Source organism: Pelophylax lessonae (assembly GCF_965119305.1).
Source record: "Pelophylax lessonae genome assembly, chromosome: 13".
Taxonomy (NCBI): domain Eukaryota; kingdom Metazoa; phylum Chordata; class Amphibia; order Anura; family Ranidae; genus Pelophylax; species Pelophylax lessonae.
In genome coordinates, this window is record NC_138780.1 from 28,697,732 (window position 1) to 28,725,449 (window position 27,718).

Sequence of the window (27,718 nt, forward strand, 5' to 3'; positions counted from 1 at the left end):
TAGCGCAAAAAATAAAAACCACAGAGGTGATCAAATACCAGCAAAATAAATCTCTACTTGTGGGAAAAAAAGACATCAATTTATTTGGGTACAGTGTCGCACGACCGTACAAGGGTCAGTTAAAATAAGGCAGTGCCATATCCCTAAATATGGCCTGTTCATGAAGAGGGGTAAACCTTCCGGGGCTGAAGTAGTGTTAATTTAATTTCCAAAAATATTTACGTCAACCAAAGTAACATTGCTTGAAAGAAGGATAAGGATGTCACACCATGCAATTATTTACAATGTGGGTGAAGCCAATTGGTTGGTACCCAAAGGTGGAGAAAAGGCACACTGAGACCAAGTAGAATGGCACAGTTCAAGATCAAGAAATGAGAAAGGCTAGATAGCCATTCTTATGAGTAAAAGGACTTTTAAGGATGTGGGATTGTCATGTGTGGTGAACAAACAGTCATGAATTTGTAAAATCATTAAACATTTTAATATTGTAAAGTCATTTAAAAATATGTAGAGAAACTACAATATACAGTAAAAACAAGCAAATTAGCAGCTCAACAGGTTGTACAGAGACGTGACATGCTATTACATAGATTGGAGGTCCTACGCATTTAGCAGAACAAAGGATAATTTTCACTCTGCTTCTTAAGGTACCCTCAACAATTTTGATTGTCACATAGCTTTAAAGAAAAAAATACAAATTTTAAATATACATAAAAAGAGATTTTATACATTAACATACATATCTACAGCTCAAAATTACAATGCTAACCAATTCAATCACATAATAAGCCAAATACGGCCATCTAGGCACCAAGAATGTGTGCACGTGTGGTGAAACATCTAGTATACCCTCCAACGTCAAATAGGTGGGGGTATATATGGTGGGTAATGGACCATACCTTAAAAGCCTATATCTTTTTTGTGACAAAGTCAGCAGGTACTACAAAAGAAAAAGAAAAAGGGAGAGAGGAGAACAGGGGGAGGTGGGAAGCAGTACACAAAAATATCCCCAATATTCGGAATGAGGGTTTTTTTAGAGGGTTTCTACTCCATTCTTTTTTTTTTTTTTTTTAATAATATTTTTATTCGTTTTCAAAAACAGTTAACAATATTAAAATTTCTTTCACAAAATTTTTCATCACAGATATATTTTTTCTTCTCCCCAGCAAACCCTCCCCCCCCCCCTTTTTTTTCCACCACACTTCTAATCCTCTCTTGTGAGTCCTCCTCTCTTCCTTTAGACTTACATATTCTTGTCCCTCCCTCTCTCCTATTTTATCAAAATTTTCGCATAGCTGCTAGTGTTCGTAAATTCCTTCAATTTGTTCCATTTATTTAAGAAACTTGGTATCGATTCCTCCTCTTTATTTCCTAAATATTCCATATTATATGTGTATTTTATTCTTTTAAACCAGTCTCTAATTGTAGGGCTCTCTGGATCTAACCATTGTTTTGGGATTGCCACCTTGGCTGCATTTATAGTGCAAATTTGGCACTATTGTGCTTTTATATTGCTTTTTTGATTTATCCGACTTGTGAAATAAACATCCCCATGAATCGTCGATAATGTTTTCATCTGTAATCTCCCCAATACGTTGTTGCACCTTCTGCCAATATTCTCGAATCTTAGGACAATCAAATGTGGGTCATCTGCCAATCAAGAGACATAGACATTAGAGGAACTTAAACTCTATTCTGCTGACATAAAATTCCTACAGGAGACACATATAGCACAAGATACAAATGTGAAATTATTCTCAAAATATTTTCCGGTATGGTACTACGGGGACTCCCCAGCTAAGAGAGCTAAGGGAGTGGCAATTGGTTTAGCAAAGGATGTAAGATTTTAAAGATTTTCCTTGGAAGATAGACTAGTTGATCCAGAAGGACGGTTATATTTTTGAAGGGACAATTTCAGGGGACAGAATGCACAGTAGCAAATATCTATTGTCCAAATAAAAATGGATCCAAAAGGATACTTGAAAAAAGTATTGGAAAAGCTGATACAGTTTAAAAACGGAATTGTGATTCTGGCAGGATTCTAACTTTTGCCTAGACCCACTCTTAGATTGTACGTCTCGTGCACAGGGGACAGTCGGACACAAATTGAGGATGGTGAGAATTTTTTTTTTTAACAGTCAGTTGGTGGATGCGTGGAGAATCCAACACCCTCGGGAGAAAGACTACTTCTTTTTTTCTCCTGTTCATGGGACGAACTCAAGATTAGATTATATAATGATTGAGCATAGGTTGCTAGAATTAATAGAAAATACTTCAATAGGAACTATGACTTTGTCAGACCATGTTCCAGTAATGATGAAAATAAAATTTACAGGGCCTCAGAAAAACATGAACATCTAGAGACCTAATGAAGAACTGATACAAGATGTGGAAATAGCTAAAATGATAGGAAAAGAACTGGAACAATATTTCCTGGCTAATGAAACCCCTGATTTATCAGATGCTACAATCTGGGAAGCCCATAAGGCATACATTAGGCGGGGGGGGGGGGGGTGGGTGTTGATCTTCATAGGCTCTAGGAAGAAAAAGGAAAGAACCTTAAATATAAATAGGTTGATCACAGAAATACACAAACTAGAGCAAAAATATAAAAAGAAAATAGAAGCGGAGATACACCAGACCTTAGTAGTAAAATGGGATGAATTACAAGAGCTAATGAAGGAAGAGACGAGACGTTTAACAGAGTGGCAAGAGAAATATATAAATGGGGAAAAAAGCCAGGAAAATATTTATCTAAAATAGTCAAGAACAGAAAGTCGATCAATTATATAAAAAAGATAAAAAATAGCAGAGGAGAAAAAGTATACTCAACAACAGAAATAGCTAAAGCAATTCAAATCTTCTATGAGGCATTATACACAGCAAAGCAAGAGGGGTCACAAGAAATAGAGCAAAAAAGAAACCAAAGAATACAAAAATATATAAAGGAAGCAAACCTACCCAGAATATCAACGGAAAAACTACAGAGGTTAGAAGTGCCAATCTCACAGGGGGAGATAGAGTTGGCACTGAAAAACTCAGCGACGGGGAAAAGTACCGGCCCCGACGGAGTTACGATCCGGTACTACAGGATGTTTAAAGAAATATTGGGTCCAAAACTATGTAAATATATGAACGGTATAGAAGGAAAGGAAATGAGAGTAGAATCTTTACAAGCATATGTAACGGTAATACCAAAGGAAGGGAAAGATGTAACTTTGTGTTTGAGTTACAGGCCAATAGCGCTGCTAAACTCTGACACAAAGTTATATGCAAAAGTCTTGCCCACTAGATTAAAAGATCTGAGGCCTGATTGGAAACATGCTGATCAGACTGAATTTGTTTAAGATAGAGAAGGGAAGGATAATGGAATAAGAACGCTACTCCTATTACATAAAAATAGAGGCATTGGGGCCACAGATTTACTGCTGTCAATAGATGCAGAAAAAGTATTTGACAGGGTAGATTGGGGCTTTATGCTAGAAACAATAATAGACCTAGGAATCGGTCCCAGAATGATCCAATAGATAAAAGCTTTATATAAGTACCTGATAGCAAGGGTAAAAGTGATCGGAAGTTTTTCACCTCTCTTTGGAATGAATAATGGAATGAGACAGGGATGTCTGCTCTCGCCCCTGGTGTTCGTCCTCTTGTTGGAACCTTTATTAGCTACTATACGGAATAGTAGGGATATTAAGGGAGTAAGGGTGGGTAAAGAAGAACATAAAGTAGCAGCATATGCTGATGATGTTCTATTCTATATCACAAACCCTAGAACAACTCTTCCAAATATAATAAAAGAATTAAAAGAGTACGGGGAACTTTTAAATTTTAAGATCAACCCACTCAAATCAGAAATTTTGAACATCGGGTTTAGCAAGAGAGAAGTGCTAGCTTTACAGCAGGAATTTCTGTTTACTTGGGCAAAGTCCGAATTAAAATACTTGGGAATAAAACTAGTTAACCCGACAAAGAATCTATACCATGCCAACTACATCCCCTTACTTAATGAGTTAAAAGCAGATTTTAAAAAAATATCATTACGCCCACTTTCATGGCTGGGCCAAATAAACATGGTCATAATAGTAATCCTCCCCAAAATTTTTTATAAATTTCAAAGGCTACCAATAGCGATTCCACTGACATATTTTAAAACAGCTAGGACAATGATGTTGAAGTTCATCTGGCAAGGTAAGAAACCTAGGCTACAGTACACACTACTTAGCAAAGATAAATCACAAGGGGGGCTTGCTGCACCAGAAGTGAAAAGATATTACACAACCCTCATAATTTCACGAATTATAGAATGGGCAAAAACAAATTCAGATAAAAGATTGGTCAGGATTGAAAACACGTTAAGTGGAACACAATTGGATAGGAATGTATAGATCCCACCAAAATATAGGGAGTCACATGAATATACACATGAAATAACCAGAGTTGTCGTATTGGGGAGATTACAGACAAAAACATCATCGACGATCCATGGGTATTTTTATTTTAGAAATCGGATAAATAAAAAAAGCAATATAAAAGCACAATAGTGCCAAATTTGATAAATGTAGCCAATGGGACAATCCCAAAAAATGGCTAGATTCGGGGAGCCCCACAATTAGAGACTGGTTTCAAAGAATAGAATACACATATAATATGGAATATATAGGAAATAAGGAGGAAGAATCGATACCATATTTTTTTAAATAAATGGAAAAAATGGAAGGAATTTACAAACACTAGCAGATATGCTGAAATTTTGAATAAATAGGAGAGATGGGAGAGAAAGGAATATTTAAATTTAAAGGAAGAGGGGAGGATGCACAAGAGAGGATTGGAAAGGTGGTGGAAGAGAAGGGGGGGAGAGGAAGAGTTTGCTGGGGAGAAGTAGAAAATATATCTCTGATGAAAGATTTTGTGAAAGTAATTTTAGTATTGTTACCTGTTTTAAAAAATAATAAAAATATTATATATATTAAAAAAAGAAAAAAGAATGGAGTAGAAACCCTCTGGAAAAAAAAAAAAGGCCTTAGTAAGAGAGGTGACCAAGAACCTGATGGTCACTCTGACTGAGCTCCAGAGATCCTGTGTGGAGATGGGACAAAGTTCCAAAAGGACAGCCATCACTGCAACTGTCCACTGAGCTGGTCTTTTTTGCAGAGTGGCTAGACAGAAGCCTCTCCTCAGTGCAAACCACATGAAAGCCCACTTAGAGTTTGTAAAAAAGCACCAGAAGGACTTTCAGACTGTGAGGAACAAGATTCTCTGGTCTGTTGAAATCAAGATTGAACTGTTTGGTCTAAAATCTGAATGTTATATCTAGATCAGTGATGGCGAACCTTGGCACCCCAGATGTTTTTGAACTACATTTCCCATGATGCTCAACTACACGCAGAGTGCAGGAGCATCATGGGAAATGTAGTTCCAAAACATCTGGGGTGCCAAGGTTCGCCATCACTGATCTAGAGGAAACCAGGCACCTCGCATCACCTGCCCAATACCATCCCAACAGTGAAGCATGGTGGTGGCAACATCAGGCTGTGGGGGTGTTTTTCAGCAGCAGGGACTGGGAGACTGGTCAGAGTTAAGGTAACGCTGAGTGGAACAAATTACTGAGATATGCTGCTAGAAAGATGTACTGCCACTATACTAATGACACTGGCAGGCAAAGGGTTAACATCGGGGGTGGTCAAAGGGTAAATGTGTTCCCTGGGAGTGCTTTCTAACTGTGGGGGATGTGCTTGCCCTGGGGGAAAACAGGGATCTGTGTTACTGCTTAGCAGAAACACGAGATCTCCATCTTTCCCTCTCACAGATTGGTGGTCTGCCTTGAACTCTGCCTTGTCATCAGAATCGGACTGATACTGCATCCACCTAGGTAAGTATGATTCTGGAAAAAGAAACAGAAACCCCATACTTCTCTTTTATTGAACTACCACAGTACTCACACGCGTTGTGGTAGTGGTCATTGAAAACTACAAGCTGACAGCCGCAAACGCTGCTGGACCTTGTAGTTTTCCATTTAGAGAACACGGTGTCTTTTTTGAATTGTGGCACCAGACACGGGGAGAAGATCCCTGGTCTGCTGTCACAGCAAGGATCAGGAGGGGGGCGCAGAGGTCGGTGCATTCATCACATGTTACATGTTACACCCTGAATATGTGTAACATGTTAATAAAGGTGAACGTATCCTTTAAGATTGCTTGCAGGATTGCTGGGAAGTGATAAGTACCCTATATCATGCAAAAAGTCAGTTCATTCCAGTACAAAAACGTCTTCTTGCAAGATTTTGGCTGTTCTGCATTCCCCAGGATCTTGCTAGAAGGAATGTGACATCACCCTCATCTAGGCAAGATACCGTTAAGTACATAATCTACTTTTTTTTCTTTACAGGTCCATTTCTGAACTATGATTAGGCAGTGCATTTCACAGGGAAGGGGTTGGAACTAATAAATGGACTTCGTTATGCTGCAAAGTCCCGTTGAGAAATCTGGGACTATGCCACTCAAAAATAATACCACAGATGCATTCATGCTTTAGTATATTTTATTTTTAATAAGAAAACGGAAACATCAGATTAGACTGTCATATATACCACAGAAAAAATCCCACTTCAATCATTATATATGGAAAAATGTGTGAACTTTTCTATACGTGCTCCATCAAATTCCCAATGTGTCCGGTAGTGATGTCCCTTACTTCCAGAATCGGTAGATTTTTTCTTTGTGACATCTGTTGCGCTTCTATTGAACTGTAATCAAAGATGGGCCAATGTCAGCAAATATTAAAACCATATTTAAATAATAAATAGATCTTTTTGTTTCACACTTTCTCACTCTCATTGATTTATATTATAAAAATGACCCCGAACTACATTTACACATATTTATTTATCCAGTTTCAATGGCACATACTCAAAAAGAATCTGCCCATACATTCCCATTGTAATACATTGTATTTGTCTGCTAGGAATATTAAAGGGTAAAATGATGATTATTTGCACATTGTGTTATCTTTTCTTGCTTGTTGGTCTTTATTTTGATACGTTGTATTTCATTAACAGATTTCAATTTCACTAGAGATCTTGTGAACACCATGTCTGCATAAAGGGGGACTATGGTGGGTTTTAGTCAATTGAATTGAATTTTCTTTTATATTGTTATTTTAATTGCATGAAATCTTTATTTTACATATAAATATCTAATATACTGTATGCTGTTTCTTAAGCCCCGTACACACGAGTAGAAATTCGGCCTGGAAATTTCGTCCGACGACCGATCTGCCGATTTTCGGCTTGTTAGTATGGTGCTTCCAACAACCGACTCCGACTTTTCGGCCAAAAAAAATCTGGTTTGCAGGCTATAAAATTTTTGTCCTCCGTCAAAACACGTCCGATTTTCGTCTCATTAGTACAGATTTCAATGGGGAAAAATCTGATGAGCAAGACTAGTCATGCTCAGAGATGAAAGAACACATAGAAAGCAATCCAACACATGACATCACTTCTGAAGTAGAATTCTGTTGTACGGGAAAATTCGTGTGCAGTCTAGGCACATTCCAACCAACAGACACCACTCTGGACAAAAGACGTACGACCGGTCGGCGGAAATTCGTTGCGTGTGTACGAGGCTTTATTTTCAGTGTGTTCCGTGCTTGATGGATCGTCTAATAGGAAAGCCTAGCACCACAGTTTTGTTCCTTTTAATTGTAATTGAAGATCATTCAGCTGTGTGTGTAAACTGAGCTCCTGCTATCAAAATCTGTATTTACACCACAGCAGTGTTACATTTCTTTATGCAATATGTTCTTTCATTAAGCTGGCTGAAAGAAATAAATATCATTTTTTTGTTTAATTCTCTTCTGCTCCTGATTATAATAAATAACTATTAGCACATGTAACCTTATAAACAGTCAGTAGTTTTCATGTAGTCAGGCCTGAGCAGGGTCAGAGAGGAGCAGTGAAGCACAATGAATGTCTAACATAAGAAAGCTGGAAGAATAACCTACATTTGTAATAAGCAAAACAAAATGGCGGCCCCTTATGTACACATAGTTACAAACTATTAAAACATACAAGATTTGTAGTTTGTAAACAGATATAAAAGATTTACAAGATTTCTAAAATTGTACCACATACTAATATGATTCTTTATAGGAAGCTTATCATATGTAGGTATACAGTATATGTTTGTAAAATCCTAAAGGCAATATAATTCAAGATAAATTTGCTTTGAAAAAAAAAATGGGACTTCTATTATCTGATAACATCCATTGCTGATATTAGATATAAGCAGATAGAACTGAGCTACTCACAGAAGGTGTAAGAGACTTGGAAGCCCTTGGCCTGGTTAGACTTGTCACTGCGGAATACGAGGACCATAGAATTGCCTTTGGAGTAATACACAGGGATGCTGCGATCACCACAAAATGGACCCCTTTGTGTACCATCTATGAAGAGTTTTAGAGAGTCGTACATACAGAAACTGCCAAACTCTACATGGAAGTCACTTATGGTCAGAGCAATCTGAAAAAGAAATAAAATTATGACTAACATGACAGCGGTGTGTTCATGAAATGAACAAACAAATCAATTTAATTGCATAAAAGGGAGTGAGTATATTGTTGCTTACAATTCATTGATGTTACAGTCTATCTAAAATGCTGTATGGCATTGAGGCACTATTAAACCCAAGAGCAAACATTTATTTTATTGCAGCTTAACACAGCTTTAGTTTTCTTTTATTGCTTCTATTTTTATTTAGTGATCAAGCCAGCGAGTCTGTCGTGTAAATTCAAGTAAGGCTTCATAAACAGCTTACAAATGTCACTCCACCAGATTTCAGCCAGTTTCACAAATTACCACCAAAACCTCCTTTCATCACTGAGGAATGATCCATAAAGTCTTGGTGGTAGATAGTCTTAGAGCAATCTACTTTAGATTTGACAACAGCCATGTAGTGTAAAGGCCTAAACAATACATTCAGTTTCCATTTACTCAGGTAGGCCCTGGTAAACGCTGGTGAATTTAACACGGGTTGTACATTCAGACTGTAATGTGTCTGTCCAACAATAAAGTTTTGCCTATGTGACAATTTTAGAGAATTAGGAAGTCCAGTAATTAGAGAGAATTTTAAGGTATCTTGTTTTACCTTATATCCGACGGGAGCTGTGATGGTGTAGTTACAATTCATGTTTGGACTGTAGTTTCCTGGGTATCCCGGAGATGCAAAGTTGCCTTTAGAGTTAAAGAAGGTCCCTCCACACTGAACTGTGAGAATATAGATATAATCAATACAGTAAAGAGATTCCTAATAGTATATGACATCACTGTATGTTTATGCATATATACTGTAAATACATAGTTCATTCTCCCTTTCAGAGTTCCAGGTTGGTCTTAGGCTACGACCCCACTCTCTAACCCTCATAGCAGAGCTTAGACCTAGAGATGGCCTACACAGGCACCAAATTCTGCTTCACAGCAAGAACGGGAGAGTTATGTCTTCTGCCTTACCCAGAAGTGGCACAACCACTGCATGGGTTAACTGCTTCTTTAGTCTAGAACAGCCTTTCTCAACCATTTCAACACAGAGGAGCCCTTGAAATAACTTTCCAGTTCTGGGAAAACCCCACATAAAAGTTACTTTATCTACAACTCATGATACATTAGTGTGATGGTCAGTATGAAGAATGCTTCTTACACTTTGCTTTTTATTTATGTTACTTATATAGTGCTGTAATTTACACAGCGCTTACATATACATTGTACATTCACATCAGCCCCTGCCCTCAAGGAGATTACAATCTAAGGTCCCTAACTCCCATTAATACTCACACATAGTAGGGCCAATTTAGACCAGATCCAATCAACCTACCAGCATATCTTTGGAGTGTGGGAGGAAACCAGAAAACCCATGGAGGCACAGTGAGAACATGTAAACTCCAGGTAGTGTCATGGTTGGGATTCGAACCAGTGACCCTTTTGCTGCTAGGTGAAAGTGCTAAGCACTACACCACTGTGTCTACACTTGTGGTCATGGAAGAATTCCCCTCTTTCAGATAGCTAAAAGGATCAATGGGGACAGAAGTAACTTATCTGATTGGCAGAACTTTCTCATTGCTCAAGGAACCCCTACCAACTTCTGACGAAACCATAGGGTTCCAGGGAACCATGGTTGAGAGGTTTTTTTAAGTAATGGAAAAAAATATTAAAACTTTTTTAACTTAATATTTATGGATATTTTTTGTCTTTGGTTGCCTTTAAAACCCCCAAAATAATTTTTGTATAGAATTTGTATAGAAGGGATGGTGGCAACCATTTCCTACATTTGAAGTGATAATTCGTTATTTTGTTTGAGAAACCCTGGTGTAGAAGATGATAAATATGTTGAAATGCATTCCTTATTTCTTTCTCCCACAGGCTTCCTCCATGCTGTATGACTGGTCCCTGAAGCTGCTTCTTTTTGCCGCTCCCCTGGCTGTAGTCTCTCAGATATCATCAAGTACAACACAGGATCAGCAGTCATGCATTGTATGTGAACATGTTGATGGCTCGCCCACATAACAGGACATTGGAGAGCATAGATGAACACTGGCTGCCAGGGTAAGATTTTGAACTTTTCCAAACTTCTCTAAGCATAGCAAGCATCTAACCCATGCAGTGCTGGGGAAAAGGAGTCTGGTCCCTGAACTCTACCCTGGAGAATTTTGGATGACATTGTCAACCACATAGAAGTCCAAGGGAGTTTTCCAACTTCCTAGTTTTGCAGTAGGGCAGGGAGCAGGGATATACCTCAAGGAAAATGAATTTATGCAGTATCTGATCCAAAATAAGCCTTAGAGGTAAATGTTATCACTCGTAATGTTGACCAACATACGCACTGAATAACCTATATACAACTTTATAGTGACTGACTGGTAATTTTGATTGTAAATACTAAGAGACTTCATGGATTACCTCACAGTTTGCAAACATAGGTTCGAGGACATTGAACTGTTGTATCAATATCCCCTCCTTGGCTCTGCATCCGTGATTCTTCAGTGTTTTTCTCTTAACACATTCTAAATCATTAATATAAATCGGCATACCTGAGCTATATGTAGCTTGGAAGCCAACACCAGCAACAGCCTCATCACTGACAAACTGGACCAGCATCTGGCTTGTGGAAGCGATGAGTGGAGGGATGGCTTGACTGCCGCAAATATTATCCAACAACACAGGAGAGTTCTTAGTGGGACCGTCATAGATCCTCATGTAGTCCGACTCGCAGTTAGGAGTGGACTGGATATTAAAGCTACTGAAATTTAGTGAAGCCTAAAAAGTAACACAAAGAAAATATATAATCTACAATAAACCATTAGCATCACATATCTGTAACTGTTAACTGGGTTATCATGTAGTTGCAATATGATGCAACCGATGACTATATTATTGCTGGAAAAGTCCTTCAGAAAAAAAAAAAAAACATAGGAACATGTAGGATTCTAATTTATGTTAAATGATCTCACAGCCAGCTCACTAAATTGCTTTTAAAAAGGCATGGATTCTTTCCTAGGTGAAAATAATATAACTGGGTACTAATATTTATGGGTAAAGTTGATCCATGAAATACCCGATTGCCTCTGGGGGGATAAGGAAGGAATTTTTCCCCTGCTGTAGCAAATTGGATCCTGCTTTGCAGGGGTTGTTTGCCTTCCTCTGGATCAACTGCGGGTATAGGATTGTGTATATGGGATTGTATGGTCGTTTTTTCTTTACTGTTTTTTGTCTTTATTGGTTGAGCCAGATGGACTTGTGTCTTTTTTTCAACCTGACTGACTATATAACTCTGTAGCTATAGACATTTCTAGCTAAGATATCTCTTAAAAACATGTGGGTATTTTCCATTGATTTTCCTTGTAGTTTCTTCAGTGAGACAAATAAGCTTAAACAAGACACATTTGGAGGAAGAAATGTTTAATGGAAGTCTTTAGTTTAATGCTATATTGAAGAAATTCAAAGAAACCTGTATCTGTGGATATTGCAATTCTGTTACAATTGGTAACATACTTGTAAGAACCAAAGCTGTAAATTAAGCCAAGACCAATTTTGTTCCTGCTAATCCCCTCAGTACCAGATATGGGGTAAAAGAAATCTGGTGCTTCACAGTTGCCAAAATAGGATCCCAGCCATGAAGCAGTAATGATAGTCTGCAGACTATAAAGTGGGCTATAATGAAGGGAAGTATTATTCCAAGATATGTAGCAATTTGTGGTTGAATGAGGTTCAGAGGCATTTACATCTTAAAAGACCTACTCTATACCTCTGTCTCAGCCATAAAGTCAAACCACCGCTATGGCGCCTCTTCAATGTATAAATGTGTGCTGTTCAGGTTGGGAGTATTTGGGCGTATTTGGGCCTATTGCTTGGCTCTATACTGGTCAAGTCTCTTTTTATTTTATAAATGTAAAATTCAGGGGGTCTACAAAACAATCTTCAGATGGCGGTTCATTTTCAAAGCTAGGTTTTGCATGTCTACATTTCCGTTTTCTCACCTGCCCTGATGGAACCCTGATCAACCAAACGCAGTCAGCATTATCAGGATAAGCAGAGGGATAGTTGGCAGAAGTGAAAATTCCTGTCTTATTATTAAGCAAAGTAGCACAGACACCTAAGAAGTAAGAAATAGACATATAAATTGTATTTAGTTACTGGAGGAATAGACTGATAATAATATTGATAATGAATTGGTTGGAAACAGGGGAGAGGGTAACCTTCTATTAGATTAAAACTGATAGCATTTTGAACCTAAAACCAAACGAACATTGAGTTTAACCCCTTTATGATAAAAATAAAAGATCCTTAATGCCTCACTGCAGTGCTACAACTATAGCATGTGTTAGTAAAACGGCACGTATCTTTGCAACTACTTTGTGTATACAAGGGAATTATACCTTGTTTGTTCGGGACAAATTGAATCATCACTTCATGGTGAAAATTACACTTTTTTCTGATTTGTAACTTTTATTTTTTCAAAGAAAACTGGCCAAAAAGCGAAAATTTAGCTTTTTTGATCAAACTTTTTTTTTTTTTTTTTTTTATAAACTGTAAAAATTCCTTTAACCGGTTGCCGACCGCCGCACGACTATATACTGCGGCGGTCAGCCCCGGCCAGGCAGAGTGACGTATCGGTACGTCACTCGCCTGTCACTGACTTGCGAGCCTATCGCGGGCGGGCGCGCGCCCGCCGAGGCGCGCGCCCGCCGCGGCTCGTTCACAGACAAGTCAGTGCGTGTGACCGGCGGACTCGATGTCCGCCAGTCACACTGCGATCGCTCCTGTGAAGGGAGAAAGACAGAGCAGCTTGTGTAAACAAGCTGCCTGTCAGTTCTCCCTGTGTAAAAGTGAAGATCTGTCCGTTCTACTATGTAGAACGGTTGATCTTTGCTTTTACACCAATAGGAATGTCCCTACACAGTTAGAATCACGCCCCTAGGACACACTTAACCCCTCCCTGTCCAATAAAGTTAACCCCTTTCCTGCCAGTGTCATTTTTGCAGTAACAGTGCATATGTATAGCACTGATTACTGCAGTAATGTCACTGGTACCCCCAAAAGTGTCAAAAATGTCAGTCAAGGGTCCGATCTGTCCGCCGCAATGTCGCAGTACCGAAAAAAAAAATCGCAGATCGCCGCCATTACGCGTTAAAAAAAAAAACACCAAAAATGACAAAAATCTTTCCCTTTGTTAGTAAACGCAATAACTTTTGCGCAAACCAATCAAAATACGCTTTTTGCGATTTTTTTTTACCAAACATAGGTAGCATAAAACAAATTGGCCGAAAAATGTTAAAAAATTTTGATTTTTACTTTTTTTTTTGGGGAATTTCATATAAAAAAATGTGAAAAATATTGTTATTTTTGCAAAATTTACGCTCTTTTTTTGTTTATAGCGCGTGATCAAAAAATCGCACAGGTGATCAAATACCACCAAAAGAAAGCTCTGTTTGTGGGAAAAAAAGGACGTCAAATTCGTTTAGGTACAGCGTCGCACGACCGCGCAATTGTCCGTTAAAGTCACGCAGTAAAAAATCGCAAAAAAAACCCTGGTCCTTTAGCAGCCAAATCCTCCGGGGCTTAAGTGGTTAAAATGCAATTGTAAAAAAAAGAAATATCATCCAAAACTGGAATGTACAGAAGCTTACTGCATTGATAAAGTCGGTTAATTTTAGTGACATCCAAGACGCTCAGTCCGATTGTCTGGCCAATAGGCACACTGGGGTCCGGCTTGGGGACAATTGTGCGTTGGTTTAAAGTGTTGGAGAATGCATAGCTGGAAAATGTTGAATGGAGATAAAGTTGACATCTTACCATTCAAATATTTTATAATTTATTAGTAATTCACCAGCTAACACAAAAGTCATAACTTACGCATCATAATGCATCACTGAACCGTAGTCATATGGACTGCCCAGGTTATTAGTGTCCGCTTTAGCAAAATTACCCCAGTATCCTGTAACAAGACAAAAGCAGTGGTAATGTCTCTTTTTTGAAAACATGGCTGAATTCTCTTTGTGTAAATGTCCGCAGTACCTTTAGAGATATACTGGAAATTGATGTCAACATAATTGTCACGATCACTTCTCGTGTGCTCATGGTAGAAGCCCAGGGCATGTTCTAGTTCATGCTGTATAATCCCCCTGAAGATGCAGCCACCACCCAATGAAACTGTCTGGCTTCCACCAGTTCTTCCAACATATGAGTAGCAGCTAGGAATAGTAAATATACAGTTCAAAAGAGTTACGCTTTAATACCATTTAGGAGCCAAAGACAATAATTTTAATAGAAATAATGACTGAATCCGAGCTACAGAAAGTAAACAATATCTCTTTGTGCTAAGCCCTTGATCTTTCTAATTTATATCAGCAGGTGTATCCCTATGCATGTGCCCAATTCTAGTAAGAGGTAAGGTGTTTGGGAGCTAAATAACGTTGTGATGGCTCCAAGGATTGAGTAATCCACTGCTCAATCTTCAACAATCAAATTTGGTTTTATTTTAATTGTAAATATGGATTTTTTTTCAGTGGAATCCTTTGAGTCTGTTGACACTCAGCCCAGATTCCTCTCAGTCACTACCATTCTTCTATGATCTACTCAATGTAAGCAGTGCTGGGAATACAATACTATGTCTCTGTGCTGTTTCTGCTAGGTACAAAGAAAAAGGAGACAACCAAATGCACCTTATTGTTGTCTTGGCTTGTGACTTTCCCATATATTTGCAAATGTATAGAGGAGTCCAAAAGTTTTTGTTTGGTGGAAATAAAAAAGAGAAGCCGTCATGCTCAGGTAGGTGCAGTAAAGTCTAAGGTGTTTATGTTTTTTATGCTCCCTACTGTTTCCCTTTATATAGAGAACTATGATGGACAATAGAAAACCTTACCCATCATCAGGTGTGATGTTGAGATAATCGTCTTCTGTTGTAAGAGGCACAAATCTCACACAAGTCAATGCCTCAAATTCTGCCATGGCGAGCACAATCTTATTCAGGTCACTGGGACCTGGAAACAAAGATAGAAGGTTGGGTTTCTACAAATAACAAATAGTAACGAATACTTCAATACAAAAGAAAAAAGAGGGAACTCACTGTAGTTGGAATCTATGATGTAGGGGACAGGAACAGTACCATTATCACTTTTAGGCCAAAGGCAAGAAGGACAGTTAATGGCGCTGCGGTCATTTTGTATCAGCATATCGCCTCCATACATGGGTGTTTTGCTGTCTGAAGATACAGAAAATGGTTATATTTAATACACTAAAATGCATTTGATTTAAGCTGCCCATACACTGTGAACTGGCTGAAGTTTGCAATGTGGATGGCTCTATTGGTCCCCTCTCATGCAGCTTTCACTACAGCACAGCTAACATACTCCTTGAGCTACTTTTTCCACCCCTAGTCTGAGCTCTACTGTAAAGGGACTGCAGACGGCTGATTCTTTGTCCAATTAAGGTACTTTCATCATTTGTAGTGGAAAAAGAGTACAATTAAGATGTTGTAAGGAATACAGAGCTGCATTAATTCATTAATTTTTATCTGCCTGGAGTTCAGCTTTAATTGAAGATTCAGAACTAGAATTTGCCAAAAAGGAATACACAGTTTTACTAGAGATATTGATGCTGATTTTCTACTAAATTCCCATGCAAAGTGCAATTTCCTTTTTAAAGTGAACAGTCTATTTGCCTTTAATTAATCAACCTCTTTGTCTCACAAGTTTACTGCAATGGTAGAAGTGAATAGGAATAACCAATCAGTCTTTTTAGAAATGGAATACTGATTTTAAAAAAATCCTCCAGCAATGACAAATATCTTGTAACCTAAGACAAGAGCACCATATTTCTCCTCTCACTCTATTGGCTAGTCCATCAGTGCATGATTTAAAGGATCCTAAAGCTCATAACTTTATTTATTACAATTGGTTATTGTCTATTCCCTTGCCTTGGTTTAGCACCCTCATAATACAGTAAAGAACCCTTTGATTTAGAATAATTACCTTTATTAGCTTTCAAAATCTTGCTGAAGATCCCTTGAGGTACTTCTGAGCCTTCATTCTTTGGAGCTATGCATACAAAATACACATTAGGCACATCTATTGAAATAATTGCAAACAAAAAAGTGAACGTGACTTAAATTTGTGTAAATATTGAACCCATTTTTAAAATTTGATTGTTTAACCCTCCTCTTATGTTAGAATTCCATTACTATCCATGATGTTTAGGGTCGGTTTTGACCCGTGTTTTAAATCAGCCATAAAATACCCTCTGAATAATTATTTATCATCAAATTTGTTTCTTACCTCTTGGTTACCTTGTTAGGCTTCTTTATCCTTGAAAAGATTGGTTTTAATATTTTTGGTGTGACCCCCTTAGCCCTTTCTTTTGATAGCATACCTCTCATTTTCAAATTTAAAAAATGGTAAAATAAAGTCAGCAACTCTGAAATGTATTTGTCCTATGTTTCTTCACTTTATTTAGAGAAGCAGACAAGCAGGAAAAGAGATAGGCCCCTCCCTAACTACAGCTCACAGGGTTGAGAGGGGATTGGCTGTCACTGTTACTAAGCAGAGAGAGTGTTTATGATTTCAGTTTTGGCACTTATTAGTGTCCTAAAATCCTATATTATAACTGGGTCAGAATTGACCCTAACACCATGAACGTCTTAATTTTCACCACAGTATTTTATAATTTAGTGAAAAGGATTATTTTTCTATTTCATTGTTTAAATAGAGGTTCCTGACAAATTAAAAAAATCTTGATGCAATAAACAAATTTATGTGATACTTATAGACATTCAAAACCTGAAAAGGGGTCGGTTCTGACCCTAACATAAGAGGAGGGTTAATAATAAAAAAGTGTAGCTCTACAAAACTATCCCTGATCTGTGAAACTTCTGGTTGGGTAACTCTTTAATCTTGTAGTGTTTGCCTGAGTCACTATGATTATTAATAACACCATCACCTAAGTAAGGGGAGATGAGTTTAAAAAATACCCTGTTGCCAGGGTCTAAAAAACATATCAATAAAAATAAAAACCTCCCTTGTGTAAATAGCGGAAACCTTGAAACGGCTGCTTGTATGTGATATCAGCAGCCCCAACAGACTCAGAGCTTTCACTCAAGTGATACTTTATGGTATTTCTCTTCACTCCTCCCCCAGCAGCTCCATTGAAAGGTTATGTGGGGAGGTTAGGAGGAGGGACGGAGATGCTGGGCCAGCACAGACAGTAATTGGACACTCCCAGTAGAGGGGAGGGCTAAGAGAAGCAATGAGGGAGGGGGCTGTGCTAGGGAAGTTATTCTCAGAGTAGCCAAAATGTCTTTGCAAGTTCAAAGCCACATTGCAGGTGAATAATAAATAATTTATGGAAAGGAAAATACTGCAAGCAAGCATTTAAAATAATAGATTTTTCTCTGGTTTTATCTGCATTTTTTTTTGGTGAAAGGGTCTCTTTAAGGTAAGGGATGTGTACCATAAGAGTTATACAAATGTAGAATAGTATTCATCATGGGCTGGTTCAAGATGGGCAAAGATAAATATTTTTTTACATTCTCTGGCCAGACTGATTGGGGACAATGGAGCAGTAAATACTTTGTACAATTATTGATTTAGGAATTAGGATTTAGTATTAGAAATGTTATTAAATAAAGGCTAATAAATTGGGGGAAAAGCAGAATAATCAAAACAGCTGCTAGAAAACAGAAAGAATGCAAAAAAATATTCTTTAAATTAGAATGTTAAAAAGCTTACCATCTTTGTTCACTCCAAGTAGATTGTACTGAAAAGTAAATGTTTTGTATAAATATCTTAATTCAAATAAAATAAAATAATAAGAGATAAAAAGTCTTGGCCCCAAACCATGTCTATCTGAAAGAGTCCTCCTCAACCCTATGGAAATCTCTTAAAAGTGAGGTAAAATCCTTTCTTAGACAGATGATACCACAACAGTCATCTTTGGAAGAGTTTACCGTATCTCCTGTTCTGTTCACAACTTTAACATTTTGGATTTCCTCTCACTTTCTGTCCTAAAGGTAATGGCCCGGGGCAATTGTCAAATCTCCCTACGGTGGACCCAGAAGGTAATGAGAAGTTGACTGTTCTACAATCTAACAGGATTCCTAAACCCCAACCACTATCCAAAACTAAAGGGGAAACAATTTTGGCTAGATTTACACTTTACTACTAGCTAATATTGTCAGTAACTTATTGGATCTTATGCTTTCCCATAGTTTTCACCTTTCCCCTGTACTGTTCATGTCAACTCATCATCTCACCTGTAGTGGTGCAGATAGAGGAAGACTGGTCACCAGCCCTGTAACACAGACCAGAAACAGGAGGAAGACCTTTTCATTCATCTTGTTCTGAATTCTCCTTCAATATAATGGGAAATATCTTCTCTCTGAAGCTTGGTGTGACACTCATCTTCTGCATTACCTTTTATACAGGTACCAGAGAAGATCTAACCAATCGTGAGACAGGAAAGCAAATTCTAAGAATGACCTCAGTGGACGTGTATGGGAATTAGAAATGTATAATTATTTCATGTGTGACACTATGGTCATTATTATCTTATTATTATCTTGATGTCCCGCTGTCCAACTTGGAATGGATTGTCATGGTCTTCTGACAATTGTCTATAATGACATAGAAAAGTTCTTGTGTATATCATCATCAACTGATTTTTCCAGCTAAAATCTAAATAAATTGGGACTGGCAATTGTAATTTTACATTTATTTTTCAATTCATGGTTATACCCATTTTATGAGATAATTCATACCTACAGTGCCATGAGCAATGATTTGGGTAGACCTGGTCTTCACCCTAGTTCTGCCAGGCATAAGCGCTAATCACTTTGCCACTGTGCCGTCCTGGAGGTATAGCTGGTTGATAAACACTGAATAATATCTATAACTATTGGCAATGCTGCTTGGGGAACCAGAAACTGGAAAAAAGCAAAGGTAAAGAGGAGAGCCAAAGATCCTCATAGTGTAGTGATTTTTAATTCTGTAAAGCAATCTTAAAACCAATAAATTTTACAGTCACAAGTCAAGAAGGAGAATGGGCATATATGTTAACCAAATGGAGAAAGTAATAGAACTATTGGTCATGAGCAACCGATGCCTGTTGCCGTTAATGAACCAGCAACCACCACTCAGGAGAAGGAGCTGATAGTACTGGCTGGAAAAAGTGCCTCTACACATGATCACCCTTTGATTTATGATGACATATTTTCTTGTTTGATTATGAGTTTTCTGTTCCAATTGTTCCAATTGTTCTAGATGTGCTGATATTGGATCAATAATAATAGTCAACATTTCATTTTACTTGTGTCTATATATTATAATTCTATATATAGCTATAATTTATTTCATTTATGTATTAGATTTTTTTTTATTATAATTATCCACATTATGGATATGGTTCTATCTTTGAACTGCTATTGAAACAGGCCAGCCAACCATGCTGTATGTGCAACAACTTTATGTATCTCAACAATTGCTTATATAAAAGGGTTTTTTATTTTTAAATGTATTTATTCACATATATATTTTGATTTGCAAGTTACATCTGGAATAGGTCAGCCCATCTTGTTCCTATATGTATTCACATATGTATTCCCTTATATGTATTACATATATTTATATATATTTTTTTTTACATGATTTAGAGTGCATTCAGAAAGTATTCACAGCGCTTCACTTTTTCACATTTTGTTATGTTACAGCCTTATTCCAAAATGTATTTAATTCAATATTTTCCTCAAAATTCTACAAAAAAATACCTCACAATGACAACGTGAAATACGTTTGTTTGAAATCTTTGCAAATTTATTAAAAATAAAAAACAAAAAAAATCCCAGGTACATGAGTTACATAGTTTCTTAGTTAGGGAGGTTGAAAAAAGACACCAGTCCAGCCTATGATGAGTGTGTGTTTGTTTGCTATTAACCGTACATTGTATACCCCTGTAAGTTGTGGTCTTTAGGGTGCCCATCTAATAGTTTTTTAAAACTATCGATGCTCCCTGCTGATACCACTGCTTGTGAAAGAGAATTCCATACCCTGCTGCTCTGACAGTAAAGAACCCTTTACGCAGTTTAAGGTTAAATCGCTTCTCTTCTAATTTTAGTGAGTGGCCTTACATGTCTTATAGAATTCCCTTTTGCTGAAAAGTTTCGTCCCTATGCTAGGGTTTTCAGTATGGTATTTGTACATTGATATCATATCCCCTCTCAAGCGTCTCTTCTCCAGAGGGAATACGTTCAATGCTTGTAGTCTTTCCTCATAGCTGATGTCCTCCATTCCCCTAATTATTTTTGTTGCCCTTCTCTGGACTCTCTCCAGTTCCAGCACATCCTTCCTGAGGACCGGTGCCCAGAAATAGATGGCATACTCGAGATTTGGCCCGGACCAGAGTCTTGTAGAGTGGGAGAATTATGGTATTATTGCGCCAGTCATGTGCACACATAGTGTAATAAAACTCAAAATCAGTGTCCATACATGTTCCAATGTCCATACAATCAATCAAATAAAAGGTGAATCCACGTGTCCAAAAGAATCTTGTGCAAAACTTAATTAGTGCTTTCGTGATTAGTGCAATCCCACCACCAGGTGAATTGGTCTCTCACCTCCACTTTAGACCCACTGCTGGGTCAATCACAGCGTTGTATATACACAGATACCTTCAGATAGTAAAGGCTATGGATAGCCTATCACCTCCAGAGGGATTCTCACCGATAGACATAAAAGGGGAACAAAGGAAGAGATCTAGTGCTCTCTGTATGGTTGCAGTAAACCGCTTTATTGAGTAAAAGGAATGGTACTCACAAAGGTGGTGCTTCCAAAGCGCATAGCAATCAGCATAAACGGTGTCTAGGAAGAGACAGCTTCCAGCACGCAGGCTCTGTCCCCTAATACGCTGTGATTGACCCAGCTAGGCTTGTTGTCTACTAGGACCCTGAGGTTCTTTTCCATCTTAGATTCACCCAAAGGTTCTAGGTATTCACAGTCTTTGCTCAATACTTTGTTGAAGCACCTTTGGCACCAATTGCAGGCTCAAGTCTTTTTGGATATGATGCTACAAGCACCTATTTTGAGCAGTGCCTGGTTTCCTCCCGACATGATGCTTGCCATTCGGGCCAAAGAGTTCGATCTTTGTTTTATCAGACCAGATGAACTTTGTTTCTCATGGCCTGAGAGTCCTTTAGGTGTCTTTTGGCCAACTCTAGGTGGGATGTCATGTGCCTTTTACTGAGGAGTGGCTTCTGTCTGGCCACTTCACTATACAGGCCTGATTGGTGGAATGCTGCAGAGATGGTTGTTCTTCTGGAAGATTCTCCTCTCTCCACAGAGATTCGCTGGAGCTCTGTCAGAGTGATCATCGGGTTCTTGGTCACCTCCCTGCCTAAGGCCCTTCTCCCCCGATCGCTCAGTTTGGCCGGGAGGCCCGCTTTAGGAAGAGTCCTGATGGTTCCAAACTTCTTCTGTTTATAGATGTTGGAGGCCACTGTGCTCATTAGGACCTTCAATGCTGCAGAAATGCTTCTGTACCCTTCCCTAGATCTGTGCCTCAATACAATCCTGTCTCTGAGGTCTACAGACAAACCCTTGCATTTCATGGCTTGGTTTGTGCTATGACATGCACTGTTAACTGTAGGACCTTATATAGACAGGTGTGTGCCTTTGCAAATCATGTCCAATCAACTGAATTTACCACAGGTAGACTCCAATCAAGTTTTAGAAACATCTCAAAGATAATCAGTGGAAACAGGATGCACCTGAGCTCAATTTTGAGTGTCATGGCAAAGGCTGTAAATACCTATGTACATGTGATTTTTTTTGTTTTTTCATTTTTAATAAATTTGCAAAGATTTCGAACAAACGTCTTTCCTGTTTTCATTATGGAGTATTGTTTGTAGAATTTTGAGGAAAATAATGAATTTAATCCATTTTGGAATAAGGCTGTAACATAACAAAATGTGGAAACAGTAAAGCGCTGTGAATACTTTCCGGAGGCACTGTATATATAGACGGATCTAAAATCTTTATTTATTTTTCATATAGAGAAAAAGAAAAAACATTAAAAAAATGATATTATATCGACCTAGCCAATCGTGTCAAGCACCACACCCCAAATATGGCATATGGTAAACAGAGAAAAGAGAAATGGGGCTTTTCCGGTGCTTGGCTACCCCACTCAGCATATAGAAAAATTCATAGATCTATAAAATTATTATACTTTATTAGTATCAAAAAAGGAATTTCAAATTCATTATTTAAATCCATCTCAATAAGTATAATCCATACATCATAGTACATAGATAAACAGAAAAATACAATTAAAACAAATCACCCTCTCAGTAAAAAAGGCTCAGCGTCTTCCATAGTCTCCCTGTATATATAAGGTACCCATGTAGATGATGGAAGGCAGAACTGTTCCAACTCGTTTCACCTGTATAGCTTCCTCAGGGGTATTAAGTAGAAGAGGGATCAAAAATAGGGTGACTATAAAAAGAAAGAAAGAAAAAACATACTAATACGAAATTATATTTAATACTAACTTTAAAAAAAAATCAAATACTCTTTATTTATATCCGCATAAAAAACATTAGCTATAAATACATCAAACAAAAAATGTACTTACACAAACTAGATTGCGATTTCAAAGGGGATATTTGACTAGTCTCAGGCTGATGATCTGCTAATATACTGAAGTCATGTACAGATAGGAGAGGAAACAGCAAAATATAACCACATCAAATATAGCGGGGGGCAATCCCAATTTGTGCGTTCAACCCAAACAAGGAGGGAAGGGCTGTGAATTGTTGTCTAGGTTACCAAGTTCCAAAATAGTTCCTAAATAGAGAACAAATCCATTGTGGATCAATACATTCCAACACTGAGTTCCCATATAGAACATTAGGAAACATTCCTTATCCTCTACAGATAAAATCCCAGTACAAGGAGTCTACCGTACTTGGCCCCAGCGAGGGCCCATTCCATATATATCTATTCACATAAACAGAGAGAAAACCCACCAAATGTCAAAAACATATTACAGACCACATAAACTTCTAGTTGCATCCATGAAATCGGGTCATTCGTTACCTTGTAATACTTCAGTGTTACACAACACCAAGTCCACCTCTAGCTCAGTAATGTCAGTGCCCTTAATCACAAACGCCCTTTAAAAAGGGGAACTTGGCACCAAAAGCTGCCATTTTACGCCTCCCTCCAAATGATGATGTCCATGTAAGTGCGACAGAGAACGTCAAACGGAAGATGCTACCGCACATGCATGAATGGTGCGCATGCGCAGTAATGGCGGGACGTACGGTAACCGCTCGTCTTCAACCCGTCTCCTCCATATCCAATAAGGATAGGAGGGGTAAGGGGATCCAGGGGGCGGAATGCAAGATACCGCCACATCCCACCACAAGCCCTGTTAATGGCAGTCACTGCAGGAAAAACCAGGCAAAGGGAAGGGGAACAGGCTTCCACTAAAAAATATGAGGATACCATCCAGCTAATGTAACAGAGCACCATCTTGTGGACACACATCAAAATACAGGAATACAGGAACCCCCAATCATTGTAAAATTCACGAGTTCCAAAAATCACCTCCTCGTATCCAAACAACATTGTAAGATAGGTTCAACACCTACCTTCATAAACCATAATCGACATTAAAAAAAAAGGATGGGAGACACCGCTCACGAAATGCCCATAATGCAGGTCCCTGAAAAAAAGGGGGAGCCCTTCTCCTATTATGTATTTGCCTAAAAGAAGTTCTGCACATGGACCTCCACAACACAGCTTACACCTTCCAAATTGAGCACCACGAACAGAAGGATTCACCAACATTCCCCCTCCTCATTTCAACTTTACTAGTTTTGCCCCATAACAGGGTAGCCAGACCACCATATCCATCACCCCTCTCTTGAATCAATATAGAAAAGCGGGGACCCTAAATAGATGGCAGTCCACCTGTGGTAAAATATGTAAATTGATTGGATATGATTTGAAAAGGCACACACCTCTCAATACAAGGCCTCACAGCTGAAAATGCATACTATATCAGAGCAAAAGCCATGAGGTCAATGGAACTGTCTGGAGAGCTCAGAGACAGGATTATTGCAAGGCACAGATCTGGGTTTTTGCTGCACTGAAGGTCCCTAAGAGCACTGAGGCCTCCATTTTTATGAAATTAAATAAGTTTAGAACAAACAGGACTCTTCCAAGATGGTTGCCTGTCCAAAATGAGCAATCGGGTTAGAAGGGCCTTAGTAGGAGAAGGAGCTCTGAGCTGCCATCCGTGTAATGTAGCCTGGTGATACCCCCCCACTCCTCCCCAGATACACCAACCTTAATACAGGCAGTGAGGTGCAGTGAGGTGCAGTGTCACGGCAGAGTGAGTCCGGTCCGGCATCGAAGCAGGGAGCATGGCAGACTTGCCAGGTGAGCAGCTCGGTGTTCACAGGAGATCTCGGTGACACTCCTGGAGATGGAGGGATGGAGGAAGCCGAAAGCCGAAGAGATCCCGACGGTACTCGGAGACAGTGGGAAGAACCTGGAGCTGAGGCGAAAGAAGCCGAATTGGATCAGTCAACTTGGTTGATCTCGGAAGTAACCAGAGAGCTCTGTCTGGAGAGGCCCTGTGGAGCTGTTCATCTTCAAAAAGGACAACCGCCCTAAGCACACAGCCAAGAAAATGAAGAAGTGGCTACAGGACAACTCTGTGAGTGTGTAGCATCATACCCAAAATGACTTGAGGCTGCAATTGGTGCCAGAGTTGCTTCAACAAAGTATTGAGCAAAGACTGTGAATATCCAGAACCTTTTGGTGAATTTTAAGATGGAAAAGGACCCGGGGGACCTAGTAGACAACAAGCTTAGCAGTGGCAGGCCATGCCAAGCTACTGCAAGCAAAGCCAATAGAATACTGGGATGTATAAAAAAGGGGATTCACTCCAAAGATAAAACGATAATTCTCCCACTCTACAAGATCCTTGTCTGGCTGCATCCCGAGTATGCCGTCCAGTTCTGGGCACCGGTCCTCAGAAATGATGTGCTGGAACTGGAGTCAGTCCAGAGAAGGGCAACAAAGATAATTAGGGAAATGGAGGACATCAGCTATGAGGAAAGACTCCAAGCATTGAACTTATTCTCTCTGGAGGAGACGCTTGAGAGGGGATATGATATCAATGTACAAATACCGTACTAATGACCCTACCAGAGGGACCAAACTTTTCAGCGAAAGGGAATTCAATAAGACACATGGCCACTCACTAAAATTAGAAGAGAAGTTTAACCTTAAACTGTGTAAAGGTTTTTTTACTGTCAGAGCAGTAAGGATGTGGAATTATCTTCCACAAGCAGTGGTATCAGCAGGGAGCATCGATATTTTAAAAAACTATTAGATGGGCACCTTACTGACCACATCATACAGGGGTATACAATGCACAGCAAACACACACACACTCATCATAGGTATGACTGGATGGACTGTTGTCTTTTTTCAACCTCCCTAACTATGAAACTTATGTACCTGGGATATTTTTATTTTTAATAAATATTCAAAGATTTCAAACAAATGTATTTCACATTGTCATTGTGGGATATTGTTTGTAGAATTTTGAGGAAAATAGTGAATTAAATCCATTTTGGAATAAGGCTGTAACATAATAAAATGTGGAAAAAGTGCTGTGAATACTTTCTGGATGCACTTTAAATCATGTAAAAAATAAATATATATAAATATATGTAATACATATAAGGGAATACATATGTGAATACATATAGGAACAAGATGGGCTGACCTATTCCAGATGTAACTAGCAAATCAAAATATATATGTGAATAAATACATTTAAAAAAAAATCCCTTTTGTATAAGCAATTTCTGAGATACATAAAGTTGTTGCACATACAGCATGGTTGGCTGGTCTGTTTCAATAGCAGTTCAAAGATAGAACCATATCCATAATGTGGATAATCATAATAAAAAAAAAATCTAATACATAAATTAAATAAAATATAGCTAGATATAGAATTATACTACAAAGTATATAGACACAAGTAAAATGAAATGTTGACTATCATTATTGATATAATATCAGCACATCTAGAACAACTAGAACAGAAAACTCATAATCAAACAAGAAAATATGTCATCATAAATCAAAGGGTGATCATGTGTAGAGGCACATTTTCCAGCCAGTACTATCAGCGCCTCCTCCGCAGTGGTGGTTGCTGGTTCATTAGCGGCAACAGGCATCAGCTGCTCATGACCAATGGTTCTATTACTTTCTCCACTTGGTTACAATATACGCCCATTCTCCTTCTTGAATTGTGACTGCAAAATTTATTGGTTTTAGGATTGTTTTACAGAATTAAATATCACTACACTATGAGGCTCTTTGGCTCTCTTCTTTACCTTTTGTTTTTTTGCAGTTTCTGGTTCCCCAAGAAGGCAGCAGCATAGCCAATAGTTATAGATATTATTCAGTGTTTATCAAGCAGCTACACCTCCAGGACGGCACAGTGGCAAAGTTGTTAGCGCTTATGCCTGGCAGCACTAGGGGGAAGACCAGGTCTACCCAAACTAAGCAATCAAATTTAAATTTAATAGGATAACATTTCAGATTAAAAGAGGGATTATCTCTGTTAGCCTACTATGGGTTTTTGCATTTTGCAAAACATCATTGCTCATGGCACTGTAGTGATGAATTATCTCATAAAATGGGTATAACCATGAATAAAAAAATAAATAATAAATTACAATTGCCAGTCCCAATTTATTTAGATTTTAACTGAAAAAATCAGTTGATGATGATATACACAAGAACTTTTCTATGTCATTAGACATTGGTTGAGCCAGATGAACTTGTGTCTTTTTTCAACCTGACTATCTATGTCATTATAGACAATTGTCAGGAGACCCTGACAATCAATTAGAAGTTGGACAGCGGGACATCAAGATAATAATAAGATAATAATGACCATAGTGTCACACATGAAATAATTATACATTTCTAATTCCCATACACGTCCACTGAGGTCATTCTTAGAATTTGCTGTCCTGTCTCACGATTGGTTAGATCTTCTCTGGTACCGGTATAAAAGGTGATGCAGAAGATGAGTGTCACACCAAGCTTCAGAGAGAAAATATTTCACATTACAGTGAAGGAGAATTCCGAA

General features: G+C 38.4%; 1 protein-coding gene across 1 annotated transcript in view; it reads right to left on the minus strand.

Moving 5' to 3' along the window:
• The window catches only part of LOC309569128 (cubilin-like), a gene marked incomplete at both ends in the record, with an annotated part of 322,027 nt that overhangs the window by 120,709 nt on the left and 173,600 nt on the right, over positions 1–27,718 (minus strand). The window contains 10 exons of the mRNA XM_082274890.1: positions 8,308–8,518; positions 9,144–9,262; positions 11,080–11,305; positions 12,526–12,641; positions 14,176–14,303; positions 14,402–14,483; positions 14,564–14,739; positions 15,411–15,528; positions 15,615–15,749; positions 16,519–16,584. Coding sequence (XP_082131016.1) covers positions 8,308–8,518; positions 9,144–9,262; positions 11,080–11,305; positions 12,526–12,641; positions 14,176–14,303; positions 14,402–14,483; positions 14,564–14,739; positions 15,411–15,528; positions 15,615–15,749; positions 16,519–16,584 — 1,377 coding nt within the window. The remainder of the gene's footprint in view (positions 1–8,307; positions 8,519–9,143; positions 9,263–11,079; positions 11,306–12,525; positions 12,642–14,175; positions 14,304–14,401; positions 14,484–14,563; positions 14,740–15,410; positions 15,529–15,614; positions 15,750–16,518; positions 16,585–27,718) is intronic.